Consider the following 21,241-nt stretch of genomic DNA (forward strand, 5'->3'; position numbering starts at 1 on the left):
TTTTCAAAATAGTAGTCAGGGAAGACCTCACTGAGAAATGTCATTCAAATCGGACTAAGTTATTAGCAGCTGAAAGGCATTTGCTCTAAAATTAGCCATGAATAGAGCAGTGAGGAAATGTTTCAGAGCAAAGAGCCAGTGCAAAGGCCCTGGGTAATGTGATCATGTGTGGCTGTACCTAACAGTCAGAAAGTAGCAGTGAATGATGCTTCAGACACTGTGGGGGCCCATTAATAACAGTCCTTACAGAAACTGACTACTCTAATATACTCAGTATTGTGAAAAACGCAGATTCTCCGCTCGAACCCAGACTTACCGGATCAGAATCTACATTTGAACAAGCTCCCCAGGTGATGTGCATGAACATTAACTCTGAGCAGCAGTGTCATAAATCTTCTTCCCCTGTGTAGAGTGACCTGTGACCCAGTGTTTTCCAATGTCACTCTCTCCCTATGCTTCCCAGCAGGAAGCAGAAGACCAGTCCTACCCCAGTGACTTTAAGCGGTTAAGGGAAACATAATAGCTTTTCCTTACAAAAAGTTTTGGGAAATCCTGAAGAAACTCAGCAGTCATTGGGCTAAAGACAGAAGCTTGGGCTTTCTTTGATTTGTTTATCTTACACACTTCCCTAAAATTGATTGCTCATTTGAAGAGTGGCACAGATATCCCTCCCTTGGGGTCTGCCACATTCTGCCCCATGTAACACTGTTCCTTGGGGTAGGTCTGCTTGTTTGTGTTTCAGTCTCATTCCATAATTCCTGGTTACTGTATAGGTCTCATCTGTATTTTGATTGTTCATCGTACCTTCTAAAGGGATTTCTTCCTTCCTATATAACCAAAGCATTGAAAATATTAGGTTATTAACACACTGAAAAATGCAATCAATCAGATGATTATCATCTAATGTTTTAATGATCACATTTTTAATCCAATTATGCATGTTTGAATCTTTCAAATTTTCTTTAATTAAAGATTGCCTCCTGGCACTGCTATCAGAAATAAGAAATTGAACAGAATCGAGCCAGTTCTAATTTAGTGTTGAAAAGGATAACTGGGCTGCGCTGGGTTTAATGGTTGACCATGACTTTAAAGCCCTCATACAAAATTTTCTAATTGATAAGAAAAATTTAATCATCTTCAGATATACTCCGTTTGCATTCAAATAAGGTATTTCTTTTTCTAAATAAACCTCCCCTAACTGATTATTCATATTGTCGTGCAAAATGCTTAAAAATGAAAGACAGAGTTGGGTGAAATGTAGACTACTTAATACAGTGTGTATTTAATATAAAAGTCATACATTATTCATTTTTGCAATTTGAATAACTTTGAATTTAGCATCCCTGTTCTTCATCTTTTTCTTTGATGAACAATTAATTATTAAAATATAATATTGTCTGCATACAGCACTGGGATCCTTGAAAGTGGAATATGAGATTCATTCCCTTTCAATTCTTTTATCTAGTAATGCACAGAACCTTCTTATTATGGTTTAATGGAATGAATGGTGGTATAAATAGTGTTTCCAATATTTTTCTCAACTAGGTAAGTGGCTGGGAAAGGAATGTTTTGAATTCAAATTACTAATTTGGATCAGAGTTGGAGGCAGCATGCCCTAATCAGATGGGTTTGGAGTCAAACTGCCCTTTTATAACAAGAGTCAGGTAACAAGTACTTAAATAGGTACTTATGCTGTGCCAGACAACCTCCTCAGCCCTTAACTAATGTTAATTCACTTAATACTCATTTATTCGTCTAACCTACTTAAGCGCTTGACACTGTTAAAATCCCATTTTGCAGATATTGGGAGAGTTTATGTTTTCACCTGAAAAGTACATCCTTCCTTCCTTCTCTGTGGCTGTACTCAGGAATTCCCTGTCTTGGGTCCAGCCAGTTGCGTACCTTGTGGCTTATGTGGGCTTTGTGGGCAGTGTGAGAAATAGAGTGCCACCATCTCTAAAATTATTTCTAACTTACAACAGAGCATTATGAGCACCCCATTTGTCAGTGGAACATTCCCTATGGGGCTGAGCAGGAAATGGAATGTTCAGGAAGATCAGTAAAAATTAATGTTCGGTGTTAACTAGAAAACTCAAGCAGGAAAGACAACAACTCAAGAGTTAATTCTGGAATGTCTGTTCACCAAAGAAATGATCACTAATGGTAGAGACACTTGAACATGGAAAGTTCTGCTCCCCCCAAGTTGTAGCCCTGGTTATCAGGATGACTTTCTAACACTTGCCCCCCTACCCCCATCAACGTAAGGGTAAAGAAGAATGTGGCCTGATGGCTAAATCCATTTCACTATCATCGTATGGCCCTTGACCTAAGAATGGTTTTTACATTCAAACTCTAAGTGAAATGTTATCCCCCACAAAACAATTCATTCTTCTTATAATAGATGTATCGATTTAAAATTGTTCTCTGTTATTAGTGTTTTGAATATCATTAATAAGGTTGTGCAAAAAAAAAAAATAAGGTGGTGGAAATGTGTTTGTTAATATAAGTACTTGTGTGACATCTTTGATTTTGCCTCTTGGCCTGCAAAACCTAAAATATTTACTATCTGGCACTTTACAGAAAACATTTGCCAATCCCTGGCTTAAAACACAAAATGAGCTGGTCTGCTCTCAGCCAAGTGCTTGCCTTGATAAATCAGGGCTCCCAAGGCGCTGTGCTAAGCCCCTTATATTTATGAGCTTGCTTAATTGTCACAACAATCCCGAAGAGTAAATACTCTCAGAATTCCCATTTTACAGATAAGGGAAGTAGCTCAGAGAGCTTAAGACCTTTCCCTAAAGTCACACAGCTATTAAATATCCTTTGGTTCCAAAGCTCTTACTAGAGCTTTGGCAAAGAAAATTCTAACCTGTGTTGCCCAGGTTGATGGGGCATATGTCAGACGTGATGCACCTTTAAGGCACTAGTAATCAAGGTTAAAAAAAAAAAGACATGTGCAAGCATTAAAGGAAGTACATAGCTATGTAAGGTGTAGGTGGCCAGGCCTTGGTAGTTTTAAAAAGTAATAATAATAATACAAGTATTAAGAATTAGAATAAGAATGATATCTGTCATTTATGAGATGCTTACTATGTTCTAAGCTCACAACAGCCCGGGAAGCTTTAGTAACTAAGATCACACAGCTTACAGGTCAGGGAGTTGAGATTTGAACCCTAGGGGCTGGGAATCTTCTCTCCTCCCCAACTCCTTAGGGACGGAGACATGAGGGGCTGAAGAGGGCAGTGGTTGGATTTTGGTTTTCAGCTCCTACTCCTAGGCTTACTGTTCCAGATCCTGAGCAGATTCTTTGAAGAAAGGATCCCATCTGAATTTCTGTGTTCTCAAGTGTTTGACCATCCCTCTGGTTTTCTATTTCCCCAGCCGTAAAATTAAAGAATTGGACTAAATTAGTGGTTTCCAAGGTGTCCCTGGGTTCCCAGCTCAACGTTAACCACAGGGGCTGCACTTGAACTTGTTGAGTTGGCTGCTTCCCGTGTGAGATTTTGTTTAAATAAAGGGTTCCTTGACTCCCAAAGCCTCTGAACTAGGGTGGTCTAAGCCCCTCTCAGGTCTCAGAATCTGACCCAATGGCGGTGACTCTGGCATAGTCAACAAGCAGCAAAGCTGCTTCTCTGTCCCTGTCACCATGTCTACCTGCCCTGCCACCCATTTGATGGCACCTGCTCATCAGTTAATGCTAGAACCTGCCTCTGAAGCCCTTGGGTTTGGTCAAGGACAAAAAAAAAAAAAAAAAGCCCTTCTGCACTTATAGCAATGGTTACACCTGCAGTTTCCATCCGTCCCTGCCGAATTCATAAGCCCGTACAGGAACTTGTGTATATTTCAGAGTCCCAGTCCTGCTGAAACAGTGTGCCCTTGTGAAATCCGGCCACCTCAGGTTGGCGGGGCAGGTGTTTCTGCTCTATCTTTTCATGTTCCTTAAAGCCACCGCCTGTTCCTGGACTGGATGCTGTAGGTGGGGCTTCACCCCTGTGGGTGTGCGAGTGTGGAGGGATTTTCTTGTCTCTACCTGTCTGCCCGCAGCATGCTGAACTGCAGCCCACATATTGGATCAGGCTCCTAGGGAAAAACTCGAAAGATTTTCTGGTCATTCAGTCTGGAGCCCTTGATCCTAAGGCAGCTCGGTGGGCTGTGGTGTGATGCCAAGTTCACCTACAATGAAGATGGTGATGTTGTGGCTTGTGATGCCAGGCCCTATGCCCCCTGTATTGCTTGGGGCCTCGTGTTGTCTATTTACACAGCCCAGGAGGCACAGAGGTGGCAAGCAAAGGCCAACATGTTTCCTGCTCCCAGCCAACCCGGTCCCAGCCAAGCCGCTTGCAGACATTTACCCCATCATTAGGCTGCTGGTAACCAGGTTGAAATTAAAACCCACACTTGCCAGCGGGCGGAGGAGCAATTCGGTGATTTCCGGCCTTTTGTCCAAACAGAAACCGCTTTTGTCATTTTGGTTATAGAACCCTATAATTTGAAGACTTTTGCCTCTATTAGTTAATATTTAATTTTTCTTTTAAAAAAAATGGAATTGAAAACCTGTATGAGACTCGGCCAAGTTTTCTGAGTCTCACGAATAAGTGCTTCTGTCTCTGCATTCACTAGTGACCTTGGGCTTGGTTATTTAAACTCTCTGTGCCTTGATTTCCACATCTGTAAAGTTGGATTATTAAAGGCACATACACAGAGTGCTGTAAATTAAAAGCATATAGTGATGGTTTAAGAACAATGGAAGCCTAGGGCATCTGGCTGACTCAGTCACTTGAGAGATTCTTGATTGCAGCTCAGGTCACGGTCTCAGGGTCGGGAGACTGAGCCCTGCGTTGGGCTCTGCGATGAGCATGAAGCCTGATTAAGTCTCTGTCTCTGTCTCTCTCTTTCTCTCTCTTTTTCTCTCTCTCCCTCTGCCCCTCTCCCCCACTCGTGGTCTCTCATAAAATAAAATAAAATAAAATAAAATAAAATAAAAGAATAAAAAAGAATAATAAAAGCCTGGACTCTAAACCCAACTACCTGGCTGTGCATTCTAGCTCTGTAAATTGGGAATAGTAGGACTACTTTGTGGGGCTATATTAAGAATTAAATAAATTAATCATTGTAAAGTTCTAAGAAAAAGACCTGACACATACAGTGAGTACTGCTTAAATGTTTACAACATGTAAATATTTAGAATAGTGCCTGGCATACAGTAAAAGTTAAATAAGTGTGAAGTATTATTCAGTTAATCTCTACCAAAAGGAAATTGCCATTTTAATTATTTTGAAAGAGTCATTTGGGACACCTAGGTCCCACTTCGGCTCAGGTCATGATCACATGATTTGTGGGTTCGAGCCCCGTGTCGGGCTGTGTGCTGACAGCTCAGAGCCTGGAGCCTGTTTCAGATTCTGTGTCTCCCTCTCTGTCTGTCCCTCCCCTACTTGTGCACTCGCTCTCTCTTTCTCACTCTCTCTCTCTCTCAAAAACAAGTAAACATTAAAGAAAAATTTTTTTTAGTTTTTTTAATGTTTGTTTTTGAGAGAGAGATAGAGCATGAGTGGGGGAGGGGCAGAAAGAGAGGGAGACACAGAATCCAAAGCAGGCTCCAGGCTCTGAGCTGTCAGCACATAGCCCAATGTGGGGCTCCAACCCATGAACCATGAGATCATGACCTGAGCTGAAGTCGGACGCTGAACTGACTGAGCCACCCAGCAAAAAAAAAAAAAATTTCCTTTGAAGAGTTGATTTCTGTTGGGGTTTTGCATTATCCCCCAGTTACAGAGATCTCTGGAGTCTATGGATACACAGTTGCCCAAATACCTGTACTGATTGTTCTTCATAAAAGAAGAAGAAAGAGGGGTGGGAGCCTGGAAAGAATATTCCTGTGGGCACAGATGTGTCCAGAAAGTAACCTGGGGCCCTCAGGTGCCCCCCAGGAATGTCCTTGGGCCCATGGTGAAGGCCATCAGGGGGCTAAGGCAAACCACTAACAGGACTATAATAGCCTTATTATATCCCTAAAAGGTATAAGAAAGGAATCCCAGACTTAAATTCAGGGAGGGCTAAACCTTTGGAGACCCAGGAAGAGAGTAGAGCCTTCTCTGATTTGGGAAAGAGGCTGGATGATCTACTGTGCCTGATTGGGAGAACTGTAACACTGTGCCCTCATCTCTGCTGCACTGTTTCTTACTGCCTCCGGACCTTTGCACATGCTATTTGCACAGCCACAAATGTTTTTCTTCTGTTTTGCCCCTACCCTTCAATATTCACATAGTTAACTTCAGCTTCATCTTTAGCTGAGTCAGTCCAAGTTTTGGTGTCAACGTGCCTGGGTTCGTATCCCAGTTTTGCCACTTAGGAGCTATGTGGTCTCGGGCAGGCACTATTCCCTTCCACACCTTGTTTTTCTCATAGAGTTATCGTGAGATAATATTTTTAGGTCTCAACTGAAAATATCATTTCCCCTACTTATGGAAAGACCCCTCTGCTTTTGTAAGAAGAAGGAGCCTGTTTTCAGGGCCATCATACAACCCATTCACCTCAGGGTTGTTTGTTGGTTAGATTTCACTTTGATTTGGATAGGCACTGGGTGAAACTATAATGAGATTTAACCAACTTTGGAATTGAGCTTTACGGTTGGCTTATAGTTTTCTTTTCATGCTGAGTTTCTCCTGGGCGTCCCAGAGTTCATTCCACTGACTTTTAGTTCGTAAGTATCAGATGGGGAAGGGTTCAGTGGTGAAGCAAGACTGGGAAGGGGTGGGTTACATAAAATCAAGTCCGTTTGTTTTCTGCAGGACTTCTCAGAGACTTCACTGTGCTAGTGTTGTGGCTCTTACCTGGGGCAAGAGGGAGGGACTGCAGATTGCCCTGCGTTGCTCATCATGGAACGTGTTTTTCATGAAAAACAGTGCACTGTGGTGTCTCAGAACACACCCTGGGAAACACTGCTTTGTTTTCTGTGGCCCTCCCACCACCAAATGCTAGTGCTTCTCAGGATGTAAACAAACATAAGGCTTGTGATGTGGCACCAGCATGCCGAGGGTTTGACTGTGTGTCTGCCTGTGTGTCTGCAGCATAATACGACTTACCATTGTGCCTTTCTTTTCCCTCTTCCTCCAAACAGAGAAGGAGACCTTTCTGGATCCTTTCATCCTCCGGGACCTCCTGCCTGCATCCCTGGGCAGCTATTACCGGTATACAGGTTCTCTGACCACCCCACCATGTAGTGAAATTGTGGAGTGGATAGTCTTCCGGAAGCCTGTCCCCATCTCTTACCATCAGGTAGATATTCAGCCCCAAATGGGGCCTCTGTATTTACTTGTTTGTTTATGTTGACTGAACTGTCTAACATTGTTCCAGTACACCAGTAAGGATTTTTTTTTAATTTTGATCCTCTGCTCCCCGTTGATTCCTTCATTCTTTCCAACAAACATATTTTTGAAACCAAGAATTGTAAACTATGAAACATGGTCTCTCAGCCGCAAATTAATTGGCTGAGCAGAGCTGCAGCTATGAAATCGGGTATTATGGAAGTATTGATCTTGAGGAGAGAATACTACCCTCTATGATGATGATAGCTTGTGCCAGAAACTCTTCTAAGCTCTTTATATGTGTTGACCCATTTAATCCTCAAGAACAACAGTCCTGCGTGGTAAGTACCCTTTTGTACCCCCATTTAATAGAGAGACACAGAAGTGAACTAACTTGCCGAAGGCCACACAGCCAGTGACTAAGCCATGGTGTCTGACCCCAGAGATCATGCTCTGACCCATTAAACCTACCCAAAGTTCAGAAAAGAGAGGGATTGTATACACAATGAAATGAAAGAATAAATATCATTGATTGAACTCTTTCTGTGTGCAAACACTTTAGTCATAGCCAACTTAGTGGGCAAACACAGTTGAGAGACGGCTCTTGGGCTAAGATGTATACATAAGGACATCGTGGCCTGGAGGGATTGGGTAACATGCCCAAGAATTCATGGGTAATGAATGTTGAAGCCAGAAACCAAGCCCAGATTTGTCTGATTCCAAAACCCACGTTGGTGACCACGACACTGACCGCTTCTCTCCCAGTGTGACCTGGGCTGATTTCACGGGAGGATGCATTTAGAAATTGGTGAAATGGAGATGGGGTTGGGGGCCATGTCAGAGGAATAGGAACCACCAGGCAGGTGGGAGTGAGAAGGGACAGGGAACCTTGGAATCACCTCATGAAGGATAATAGAAGAAAATTCTTAGAGGGGATATATGTGAGACATCAAAATACAGCATGCACTGAAGTAGAAGATTATGTTTCTTCTCCATAATTTCAGAAACGAGAACCAACAACAATGGGTAGGATTTGTAAGAAAAGGGATTTGAGCCATTAACCTGGATGGTCTAAAAATGGAAGGTTCTTACTAGAGCTGCTCACAGAAATGTCTTCCCAGAGCGTGACAGCTGGGACTAAGGAATGTTGTAGTGGGCAAGGGGAGGTTCTGGAATTATGTGATAATATCAGTGGTAAAACTGAACACAGACAACAAGATTGTGGACCTGGCTGCCATGGGGAATAGTCCAAAGATTTTCCTAATAAGGGCAGAGAGTACAGAATAGAGACCGGGGGAAATAGGGTTGGATGGTGTCGCGGTCAGGTCTGTTTTGGATTTAAGAAATAGAAACCCACTTAAGGTAGCTCACATAAGGGGGCATTTTAAAGAAACAATAGTCGAGGCGTCCTGAGACAGAGCGGTCATAACCAGGACCGTAACTAGAAGATGAAGCACATTCTATCTTTCAGGGGCCACACAGGGTCTTAAGTCTTGGAGTTTCTGCCACAGCTCTGTGATTCTGTACTTCCACAAAATTCTCATCCCTTCTGTCTCCCAGTTTGTTTTCTTTTGGTTACTTGGCCAAATATGGTTACTCTCATACCTATTTACCTTTCGACTCAAGTGCCAGCTACCAGCTAACAATACTGTGGGTCCTACTTCAAGTATTTGAGAAGATGAATCTGAATAGATGTTGGCTGGCCAACACATTGGCTGGCCTTGGGTCCCATGTCCATCCTGAAGTAAATCATCAAAGGTACCAGGTAGCATTCTAAAGCTTTAAGTGTTGTCCCTCTGGGGGTAAATGGAGCACGTTTAGAAGGAACTATGTGCAGGAGACACACGTTACAGTTAGGCCACACAGACTTATTTGGCTTCACTGCTGTTGACGTTGTACTTTGAGAATTTTGTTTTCTCTTACTTCTTCTCTGATGAACAAAGAAGTACTAGAAATTTGGTTGCCGGACAGGATTTCCAGCCCTAAGAAGACAATGAATTAGGAAATGAGTTTTCTTCTTCATGGTGAAGTCAGCATTGTTTTATTAGAATAAAGTAAAATTGTAATCCAAATTTTTATCTCCCCTGGGTTGGGGCAGGGCATTTTGAAAAGGGATCCTTTTTTTGTCCCTTAAGATAGATGCTTTTGTTTTCAAAGATACAAGGGCTTGAGAGAACAAGGTTAAGACATGCAAGTCTGGTTACTTTTTTTGTAGGACACTGTGAAGGGGAGAGGCAAAGAGTAGTAATTGTTTAGTACTGGCTTTTATTAGAATTTCTGATATCTCATGGGTCCAAACAAAAGGCGGAGGTGTAGGCTTGGGTGTCTTGTCAAGTGCTGTCAGTGAGAAGCATTTTGACATCCCGTGACTGGGGGTCTTAGAAAGTGTTTGGTTAACAGCTGTTTGCTCTTCACTGCCTGCCACTGAGACCCTCAGAGAGAAGAAACAGTGAAAGACTTTTGCTCTGTGACTTCCAATATATGACTTTTCTGTAGGTAGTTTTATTTCAAGGAAATAGTGAAGAAATAAATTAATCGTATTGGCTTCCCAGTTTCTTTACTAGAAACCGCCCTTAGATAATCCTTTTATCAGACACAGCTTCATCTGTTCCTCTCCTTCCCTTTCTCTCTCTCTCTCTCTCTCCCCCCCAAGGGAGGAAAACAGCTCATTTTCATGTGGCCAAACAGAATCCTTTCTGGCGCACTGCTTGGAGGTCACGGCGGTGTCAGCCCTTGGAAAGGAAACCATTAGCCATCCAAGTATTATCGCTTCAGACCTTCCCACCCTGACCCTGCCAACATTCTTTTGGAAGCTAGCACAGAATGTTCGTTGCAGAAAGGCAGACAGCCAGTGCGGAAGACCAAGTAGACAGAATCCCATGTCTGCTTCTGTCAGAAGGAAAACATTCCTAGTTCCTCATCCTTCCCTTTCTCCAAAGACTGTTTCCTGTTCTCTCCTGTCTTACGCAGCGTGAGTGCCCGTAGGTGATGGAGACGAGAGTGTGTTCGCCATAAAACGCAACGGTTAGCACTTGTATGATGTGGATTCTTTGAAGCCTTCTGGATATGAACAACTACTTATTTTGCCTCTTTTGTGAGCCTCCTTGGATATTCAAACCAGTCCTGTAGCCAGTGAGCCCTGACTCCGGCCTGTGTGATAATCTAGATCTCAATTCAGTGTTGCTAATGGAATCACACGTTGGCTTGGTTGGCCAGCAGTCAGCATGGCTTAGGTGTTTGGTTCCACTGAACATCTACTGTAAGTAATAGGCACGCATCGTTCCATGACTTTGTCACCCAAACAAAATGGTGGCACTCTTTAGTGCTGGTGTAAGACTTCAAAGGAACAGGACTAGCACCTTGAGATGGTGCCTGTGTTATGCTTGTGATCATTCAGAGAACATGATCATTTGAGTGCAGTATACTAGGATGTGTTTTATTCTAGAACAGTGGCTCCCAAATGACGGTGTTTTGGCCGTTGGAAACTATCCCAGCCTTCCCTTTCCCAGGACTATTTGCTTCCAGTAGTCTAAAATACGATACTACCTATAATTTTCCCTAGTGTGAATTTTGTTTAAGTGCTTCTTAGAGGTTCTGTCAAAAAAGTAATCAATAAATAGGAAGATGTCTAGTTTGTTTGCTTTTGGATGTTTGATTTTTTTTTTTCTAACAATAAGCTGGAGTGGATAGAAAAGGCTTATTTGCATACCTTTTTTTTTTAACCAATGTTATCTCTGTCATAAAGAGCAAAGAAACTTTTTTGAAACAAGACCATGTTCTGGGGCACCTGGGTGGCTCAGTCAGTTAAGCATCCAATTCTTGATTTCGGCTCAGGTCATGATCTTACAGTTCATGAGTTCAAGCCCCACATTGGGCTCCGTGCTGACATGGCTGAGCCTGCTTGGGGACTCTCTGTGTGTGTGTGTGTGTGTGTGTGTGTGTGTGTTTCAAAATAAGTAAATAAACTTAAAAAAATAAAAAAGACCATGTTCCATTTCAAGCCAAACTCCCTGGGTTTCATTCCTGGCTCCATTTTTCAGTCAAATTACTGAGCTACTCAACAGCTTACTCTGTGCCACAGTTTTCATCTGTAAAATGGGGATGATAATAACATACCTACTTCATGGAGCCATTATAAAGATTACATGATGGAATCTGAGTGGAATGCCTAGACTAGTGCCTGGCACTGCGGGACATAGTAGGTGGGTTTTTTGTTGCTATTGTTAAATAATCACCAAGGCTCTGGGGCAACGTTGTCCAGTAGAAATAAAACACAAGCCACATACATTATTTAAAATTTTCTAGCAGCCATATTAAAAAATGGAAAAAGAAACTCATTGTAATATTATATTTTACTCAACCCAATATATCCAAATTATTATCATTTTAACATATGGGCCTGGCCACATTTCTGGTGGGACAGCTGTATTTGGCTACTGGCTATTAATTAATAGCCCTGACGTTTACCTCAAGGCCACAACAACTAATGAATTACATAATTCAGAAAGTTTCTATTCCAACACCACATAAGGCACAGTGCATGTGAATAGAGGTTTTTTAAATGGCGGGGTGAGGTGTCATTATTAATCCCAACAGATAGTTTTCTTTGGTAATTATGGTTTAATTTGTTTCTTTCTGTAGAAGGCCTTTCTGTTATTGTCTTCATGCAAAACTATCTGTAGCTACAGGAGGGACATGTCCGTGTAGTTAGCTAGCTATTCTCGGATTTTATTTTTGTAGCCATGGTTCAATAAGTAAAACTTTGGATGCTCCAGGCTATTGGGAATTTAATATTCCATCACTTTTGTTTAATAACGAGGCAGCAAAACAGGGCCTGCCCTGTCACCCCTCAAATGTGTTCTGACGCTAAAGTGTCTCATGACCTTAGGTGTGACATTTCAGTTCTTAATGCTTACCCTGGAGTTTATTATTATGTTTATAATGGACTCTGGCTTTGTTTCACTGCCATTATATACCCGTCCTATAAAATATTGTGCACATGAGCCTTTTACTGGTTCATAATTATATTACTTTTGATTTTCTCTCATTTTCCCCCTTCAGCCACGATGGTCCCTTCCCCACATCTCGTGGATGAGAGCTCTTTTTGCACAAGAATAGCATGAATAGATTTCAACTTTCCTTTGATTTGAACCGACAGATTAAAAACTAATTATTCTCTGTAATATTTTTATAATAAAAACTAAGTTGAAATGATTTATATACACTTCCAGCCAACACATTTGCAATTCAAGGTTAAAATTGTTCTTGAAACAGCACCAGTTAAAATGCAATTACAACTCCCCAAGCAGGGATAAAAGAAAGAAATGTTTTACATGTTCACTTCAAAAGTTAAAAAGTCAATTTTACATTATAGAAATAAAAACTTTCATTTATTTTTACTAAATGATAAAGACTTCATTAGTTATATTAAAGTAAAGATAAATCCAAGCGTGTTTATTACTTGCCTCTGGAAAAGAATAGGTGAATAAAAGCGTGGGCTTTGTGTGGTACACAGCTTCTTTTTCTTGGGTCCGCCATCTTGCTCATGGTTTCCAGTTCCTTCTGTGTCGAGCCGTAGGCTGTTTCTTTCCAGAGTACAGAAAAGTGCAAATAGATTTCTGTTGCCAGTGGTGGGTGCCCTGCATGAGTGGTCTTTCAGGGTCAGCTAAAAGGAACAGTTTGGGGACTTCTATTATCACATTCAGATCTCCACTGCAATGTTACTCTTTTGGTGAATGATGCTGCAGGCCTATTCTGCGTGTGACAGGAAGTGGCTGAGAGCATGACAGAGTCATATAGACCTAGGTTTCTAATCCTCACTTCCATTCTATGATCTTGGGAAAGTCATGTAAAGTCTCTAAGCCCAGTTTCCTCATCAGCCAAAAATAATAATAATGATCTGACAATACCACCAACCGAATGAGATTCCTGTGAGGATTAAAGGAAAGCACAAAGCACTCTTATCACAATGCCTTGCACGTAATAAACACTCAATAAATAGCTGCTAGTGTAATGATATAATAGTGTTGTTAATGCTACTTTAATGATACTATTTTGTTTTTTTTTTAATTTTTAAAAATTTATTCATTTTGGGGAGAGGGCAGAGAGGGGCAGAGAGATGGGGACAGAGGATCCGAAGTGGCTGTGCGCTGACAGGCTGACAGCAGTGAACCCAAAGCGGGGCTCAAACTCATGAACCATGAGATCATGACCTGAGCCGAAGTCAGATGTTCAACCGATTGAGCCACCCAGGTGCCCCTAACGTGATTATTTTAAACTAAAACAAGTTAGAAACCAAAGTAATGTTTGTAAGTTCCATGACAAAGTACCTGTCACACAATGGGTTGGATGAATGAATATACATTACAAGGGAGAGAGGAGGGAGAAGCAGAGAGAACATCTTACAGTTGTTGGAAGCATAAAATACAATCCTAGTTCCCACATTCCTCATAAAATAAGACTAATAGTAATGATAATAATACTTAGTGAATATCTACTGTATGCCAGGAATTATTCCTAACACATTATATATAGTAACTCATTTAATAGTAACAAGGACTACATGGGGTAGGTATTGATGTTATCTCTGTTGTACAAGTAAGAATACCAAAACACAGAAACATCAAATACTTTGACCAAAGGTCACCCATGTAGCAAGTAGGAATTGAAAACAGGGTTTTGAACCCAGATAGCAAGAGTAAGAGTTATGAGTTTAGGGCCCCACCGTTAGAATTGGAGGCCCTAGAAAGTTTTGAACGGAGGCATGATCTTTTCTAAAAGATCGCTGTGCAGCTGTCAACCAGGTCTAGAAGGGTTGACAGTTTGTTCTGTGGCTTCGTGTTGGGCATTGCTGCCGTGTGGTACAATCCTAGAGGATACCTTCTCATTGTAGTCTCTGTAAATAGTGTTGCTTGGATTCAAAAAGTGGACGTCCAGGTGGTGGTAAGGTTCCCCTTTATCGAGCATGGTTACAAAGCCAGGGTAAGGGCCGAGGGACAATCTGCAGTGGATTTCTCACCCAGAGTATCACTGTTCACCTGCCAAAGTGAAAACATAGACTCCCTTTGCCAACCCAGGGATCATGGCGGTTTCCACTCAATGGCCAAACATGCCAGATACCAACAAGAGAGGCCACTGGCAACTTTCATTCAACTTAGAGGAATGACAGGGTTCTAGTGAATGCTGCCAACCTACCAAAGGACATTTGATGAGTCTGCTAAGCTTGACCTCCTTTTCCTCTTTTGTGTGACTGTCCAGTGAAGCTATGATCCAGGTGACAGTATAATATCGTTCAGGTCATCAGTTCACTCCGTGAACCGTCACATCCTCCCTTGGAAATCTCTGGGCAAGTTGAGGTAATGACAAGGAAGCTACCGAGCTTTTAAGCCATGGCATGTCATTAAGCTGTAAAAGCAATTTAAGCAAAAGCATTTTTGTGTTAAATTCAGAACCTGCCTCTTCTTACAGTTATATGACTAATTCTTGAGGCATCAGAAATAAACTTTGTAGGAGAACTAAATGCTAGCTGTGAAAGAGGCAAGTCTTCTAGAGAATAAACAAATCTTAGATTGCCGAGACAGTCTCCAAGGCCATCCTTTTCTGGCATCTCAGAGATTATGCTATTTCAGGACAGACGGCTGCTCTTCCAGAAGATTTCCAGTATACCTTGCTACGTATGGCAGCCCGGCCATTAAAAAAAAAAAAAAAAAAAAAAATCACCCTGAGAGTTAAGAAATTCTTCCTTTTATTCAACTCACGTCTCTAAGGCTTTAATTTAAACCAGTTGCCTCTTTTTGGCCTTCTCTGGACATGGAGAAGAGCTGTTCAGCATCTTCCACATACAAGGGCCTTTAATCAAATTACTCCTAACTTGCCTTTTCTTCAGGCTAAACAATACCACTTCCTTTAACCTTTCCACATGGGATTTATCCTCCATCCTTTTAATCATTTTGGTTGGTCTTTCCCTCGATGGTCTCCAGAGGCTCTTTGTTAATTCCTTCCATGTAATTTTAAGTTATTTTCTCTAAGAAAAACCTGAAACTTTCTCTCACGGGTGGATGTGTTCGGTTCTGATTTGGGCAGTCCTATCAGAAGCATATACATTGCCAGGTTGGGGCAATTTGATTTTTCAATACCTCCAGTTATCTGAGTGGGTCCCATTTGGCAGAGTAAACAGTCCAATTTTCTTAATTTTTCTGGTTTTATTGCCTCTCTCTCTTCACTGTAAATAAAGAAGGAGCATCAGAAGGAAGAGTGGGAAGAGAGGCAATTCTGAACAGCCGCCACATGAGTTATTTAGAAGTTACGTGACCAGCAGAAAATGGGAATAAGACCACAGTACCAGGCTACTTTTGCTTCTGGGCTCGTTGAGAGACCATCCTGACTCTATTACCTTGATGAAAAAGCAGGGAAAGTTTAATCGTTTATTATCACTTTACATTTGCAGGAGAATTGGAGGGGAGGTGGACTGATGGGTGAATCCAGGTACTTAAATGATTTCTCTTGGCTACGGTCACTATGATCATTGCTTTCTCATGCAAAGAGAGTGAGTTTCAGATCAAGCAGGTCAATTTTTGTGACATTCTCTGAAGCGGTTTGAGAAGCATTGGGGTTAGTTCCAGGCCTTGAGATTACCATCCAGAAACCCAGATTGGGGAGGCCTGGCTGGCTCAGTCAGTAGAGCATGTGACTCTTGATCTCAGAGTTATGAGTTCAAGCCACATGTTGGGCATGGAGCCTACACTGAAAAAAGGGGAAGGGGGCCAGAAAGACACCCGGTCATATTGTTCTTGTTTATTTTACACCTTGGTATTGGCCACCTTCTTGTCCCCCAAAGCCTAGGACAGCCACTCAGTGCCTGCTTGGGAAGCATCTAACATCTTTCACGTTGTAATTCTGTCCTAAGAAAGCATTCTGATTTGGTATTCAGGGAGCCAGATGGGCCAGGAAGAGTTCATTCAGTGTCTCTCTTTTTCATTCCATCCCTCAGGCGTTAGTATTTTCCATGGCTGGACATTTGAGATTAACTTTATTTCTTTGGTGACCAGGATAACTTTCTGGTCCACTGAGAACACATCTCTGTTACCCATTCTCAGCTTCATTTCTCTTATATCATAAAATTGCTTTGTTTTTTTTTAAACCCTTTAAAAAAATCTTTTTAATGTTTATTTATTTTCACAATTTTTTTTAATTTTACTTTTTATTTTTTTTAAAATTTACATCCAAATTGGTTAGCATATAGTGCAACAATGCTTTCAGAAGTGGATTCCTTAATCTTCTCCCATTTAGCACCCCCCCCACTCCCTCCAGTAACACTCTGTTTGCTCTCCATATTTATGAGTCTCTTGTGTTTTGTCCCCCTCCCTGTTTTTATATTATTTTTGTTTCCCTTCCCTTATGTTCATCTGTTTTGTCTCTTAAAGTCCTCATATGAGTGAACTCATGATTTTTGTCTTTCTCTGACTAATTTCACTTAGCATAATACCCTCCAGTTCCATCCATGTAGTTGCAAATGGCAAGATTTCATTCTTTTTGATTGCCCAGTAATACTCCATTGTATATGTATACCACATCTTCTTTCTCCATTCATCGATCGATGGACATTTGGGCTCTTTCCATACTTTGGCTTTTGTTGATAGTGCTGCTATAAACATGGGGGTGCATGTGTCCCTTCGAAACAGCACACCTGTGTCCTGTGGATAAATGCCTAGTAGTGCCATTGCTGGGTCGTAGGGTAGTTCAATTTTTAGTTTTTTGAGGAACCTCCATACTGTTTTCCAGAGTGTCTGCACCAGCTTGCATTCCCACCAACAATGCAAGAGAGATTCTCTTTCTCTGCATCCTTGCCAACATCTGTCGTTGCCTGAGTTGTTAATGTTAGCCATTCTGACAGGTGTAAGGTGGTATCTCATTGTGGTTTTGATTTGTATGTTTATTCTTATTATTTTTTTAATGTTTATTTTTGAGAGAGAGAGACAGAGACAGAGTATGAGCAGGAGAGGGACAGAGAGAGCCAGAGACACAGAATTGGAAGCAGGCTCCAGGCTTTGAGCTGTCACCACAGAGCCCGATTTGGGGCTTGAACTCACGAACCATGAGATCATGACCTGAGCCAAAGTCGGACACTCAACCAACTGAGCCACCCAGGCGCCCCAGTGTTTATTTATTTTTGAGAGAGAGAGAGAGAGATTGAGTGAGCAGGAGAAGGTCGGAGAGAGGGAGACACAGAATCAGAAGCAGGTTCCAGACTCTGAGCTGTCAGCAGAGAACCTGACGTGGGGCTCGAACTCACAGACCGTGAGATGATGACCTGAGCCAAAGTCAGATGCTTAAAGGACTGAGCCAGCCAGGTACCCCTGAAATTACTTTGTTTTGTTTTTTTTTTTAATGAACAGAAGATTGATGGCCACAGAAAATCCTTTTTGATAATGGACGTATGATCCTGGAGTCCTGATTATTTTTTCTTTGCTTTTCCTTAAAAGTGTGGCCGGTAATCTTGTCGAAAGTGTTTTTTAATAATATTAATGAAAATGATAGCAGCTAACCTTTACTATGGGCTTACTGGCTGCTAAATAATTTCCAGACATTTTAATCCTTTCCATAATTTTATAAGATAGCTACTAGTAATAGATGTCTTTTACAGATATGGAAACTTGAGTTACAGAAACCTTTAAGAGTTTGACTATGGTTACCCATCTGGTAAATGTTGAAACTGGGCAGTTTACTTCACAAGCCTTGCATCCAGCAGCTTTAAGCCTTAGCAGCTTTGCTGTGTACTCGATCTCTAGTACGTATGTAAGAAGATGCTTAGTAAGAATTCAGTCACTAGTCTTTCTCGAGTCTTATGTGCCAGGAACTGTTTTAAGCACTGCACACAGATTATCTCATTTAGTCCTGGCACACACCCGATCGGGGTAGATGCTGCTATAATTATCACGACTTTATTGAGGAACACTTGAGGCTCAGAGCAGTTAGGCAACTTTCTCGGGGCCACAGAGTGGTTGAGCTGTGGAGTCAGAATTGCCATCCGGGTAGTGTGGCTCCAGAACCTGCCAGCTTCACCGTAACTTTGTGCTCTTCCCCAGAATACTAACGGTCTTGCCAGGGGGGCACAGCAGAGAGACCGGAACTCTTTTCCGAGACCCCAACTAAAAGAGTTCCGTACAGCCCTCCGGTGGGGTGTTCCACTGGTTGGCTGGCAGGACAGAAACCACAGCCAGATAAGCCTGTCGGCAGTGCCTCCAGCAGGCAACCTGGGTCCTGCTGGGCTTGTCCGACTCGGCCTTGGGCAAGTCCTGGCATTTGGTGTTCTTGTCACCCCCACCCACCTTGTACACTTAGCTTTTCTCATCGGTGGTCTTGTTTTCCCTTCCCTCTCTGGTTCTCGGTTCAGCTCGAGGCTTTTTATTCCATCTTCACTACGGAGCAGCAGGACCACGTCAAGTCGGTGGAGTATCTGAGAAATAACTTCCGACCACAGCAAGGGCTGAATGACAGGGTGGTGTCCAAGTCTGCGGTCCGCGACGCCTGGAACCATGACATGACAGACTTCTTAGAAAACCCACTGGGGACAGAAGCCTCTAAAGGTATGTTTGGATTACGCGCTCTTGCCCAGAGCAAGATTCCTTATCCTAAATTACTTTGAATGAAAAGGAGTTCGGCAACAGCCAAGAGTATCAAGAGCATATGTTGCTCTGCGAAAAGAGACTTGTCTGGGTGATAAATAGAAGCATTTGTGGCAATAACTCCCCGGTTAAATAGCTGTATGTTCAAAACTGCCCTTTTGACTAGCGATGTGTCCGTCATTCTGTCGGTATTTTTACCTTGTAACGTCAACACTAATGGGTTAATGTCTACAGAAAGCTTTGGAGTGTCTTACTTTTTACCCGTCTGCCCGTTGAGATCGGGATATTGTCTCAATATCCTTTGACTTGCCCCCAGCACTCCACTCTACGGTGTCCTTACCCACCTCCACACCAGGCAAGACCTCCCTCCCCCTCAGGTTCTCCACCCCCACCAGACATCACGTGGCCTTTTTGAAACCATTATTTTACAGCTTGATTCCCGTATCTGATACACATGAGTTTATTGTTTTCAGGCATCTTCCTCCTTTCCATTGCTACATTCTCTTGGGAACTGAAGATATATTTCTCTCCCAGGAGATGAAAAAGTCTGATTCTGCCCTCAGGCTCAACCTCGGGCTCTGTGACTTGTCCTCATTGTGACTTAGAGCTCGGGAAACACTCAGAGAATAAGGCTGATCCAAGTCCCAATACTTATTCCAAGGGAGGAAGGAATAAGAAGGAATTTTCTTTGGGTGTGAAGAACTGCCTCTTTCCCAAGCCAGTGCTCTCCTCAGAAGTTGTGAGCTTGGGTAGTATGGGAAGGGCTGGTGTCTCTTATCAACACTGGACAGACTGTGGTATTTTTAGTGGGGTAAGTTACACGGGAATGTTTTGTTTTAAGAGTGCCCCCACCCCCAATAAGAAGGACCAGTTTACTGGCATATGACCTTTGTAGGCACAAAGGGGGAATTTGTAGGGGGAATGCGATTATATTCCACAAATAACCGCATTGATGTGCACTTTGATGATAAGAATGAGCCCATTTTCCCGGCTCATATGTCTGAAAAGGAGCTAAAAGAAGAGGAAAGGGAGCTTAAGAATGTGATCATTTCCTTCCTGTCTGTGTGATTTTGTCTGAGGATGGTGAGAGAAGCTAGTGTGTGGCCAGATCCCATCAAGAAACGCTTGAGATTCAAGTAATTTGGAGCCGACACTTTGTCAAGGGTACCGTTTGTCGGCTGGGAACAATGGGAGGGTTAGGAAGCATGCAAACCTGTAAAACGTCTTAGGTTGGCTGGCATAGCAGACCTCACTTGGGCTCATTTTGCTTTTTAACCAAGCTAAAAATAAAATGACCAAACTCAAAAGCTTTCTCCCAAGAGAACTTGCTTGGGAAAAGAAGAATCTCTTTGGGATTTTGTGAAACGTGAATGCCGAGGAGGTGTAGGGGATGACGAATTTATATCACAAGTGAATACAAGGTCTGGTAGCTACAATTGCTGGGGTTATGACAGTTACAAAGTTTTTGCTAAAAAAACAGGCTGGAGGGCACCTGCGTGGCTCAGTTGGTTAAGCCTCTGACTTCAGCTCAGGTCGTGATCTCACAGCTTGTGGGTTCAAGTTCTGTGTTGGGCCCTGTGCTGACAACTCAGAGCCTGGAGCCTGGTTTGGGTTTGTTTTCTCTCTCTCTCTCTCTCTCTCTCTCTCTCAAAAATAAATAAACATTAAAAAAATTTTTTTAAATGAGCTGAGTTATACGATATATCACCTGTGCAGAGCGAATGCATGGCCCTTACTACCCAAAAAAGTTAGAGAAGATCATGGTTTCTGTCACATTAAATTGTCAAAGGGAGCAAGAGCTTCTATGAAATGGACTTTCTCTGAATTTGAGGAGAACCATGGACCCATCCTTAAATCAGGGAATCAGTTTTTCATTCTACAAGGCTTTGTTGCAATTATCCTAGGGTCTATTGCTTACTCCTAAAATGTGTGACTATTAAAATGGTTTTTGATTGCTGTGGAGGCAGAGAAAGATATAGGTATAGTCCTATTTGTTTTTTCGACATGTTATTGGAGTGTAACATACAGAAAAGTGCACACATAACACATACACAGCCTGATGCATGTTCACAAACCGAATACACTAGAATAGCAACACCCAGGTCAGGAGGCTAACACCAACAGCTTCCCAGGAACATCTCCATCTCCTTGCTAGTAACTGTCCATTCCCAAGGGTAACCAAGACCATGAATTAACTTTGCCTGTTGTTCAGTTTCATAGCAATAGAATTATCTATTCTGTCCTTTTCTGTGTCTTGCTTTTTTTTTTTTTTTTTTTTTTTTTTGCTCTGCAGTGGTTTTGAGGGTCATCTGT

General features: G+C 42.2%; 1 protein-coding gene across 3 annotated transcripts in view; it reads left to right on the forward strand.

Moving 5' to 3' along the window:
* Positions 1-21,241, forward strand: part of PTPRG (protein tyrosine phosphatase receptor type G) — a 709,519-nt gene that overhangs the window by 557,353 nt on the left and 130,925 nt on the right. For all 3 annotated transcript variants that reach the window (XM_049642644.1, XM_049642643.1, XM_049642642.1), the window contains exons 7-8: positions 7,118-7,275; positions 18,697-18,889. In XM_049642644.1, coding sequence (XP_049498601.1) covers positions 7,118-7,275; positions 18,697-18,889 — 351 coding nt within the window. The remainder of the gene's footprint in view (positions 1-7,117; positions 7,276-18,696; positions 18,890-21,241) is intronic.

This window comes from Panthera uncia, chromosome A2 (genome assembly GCF_023721935.1).
Source record: "Panthera uncia isolate 11264 chromosome A2, Puncia_PCG_1.0, whole genome shotgun sequence".
Classification (NCBI taxonomy): domain Eukaryota; kingdom Metazoa; phylum Chordata; class Mammalia; order Carnivora; family Felidae; genus Panthera; species Panthera uncia.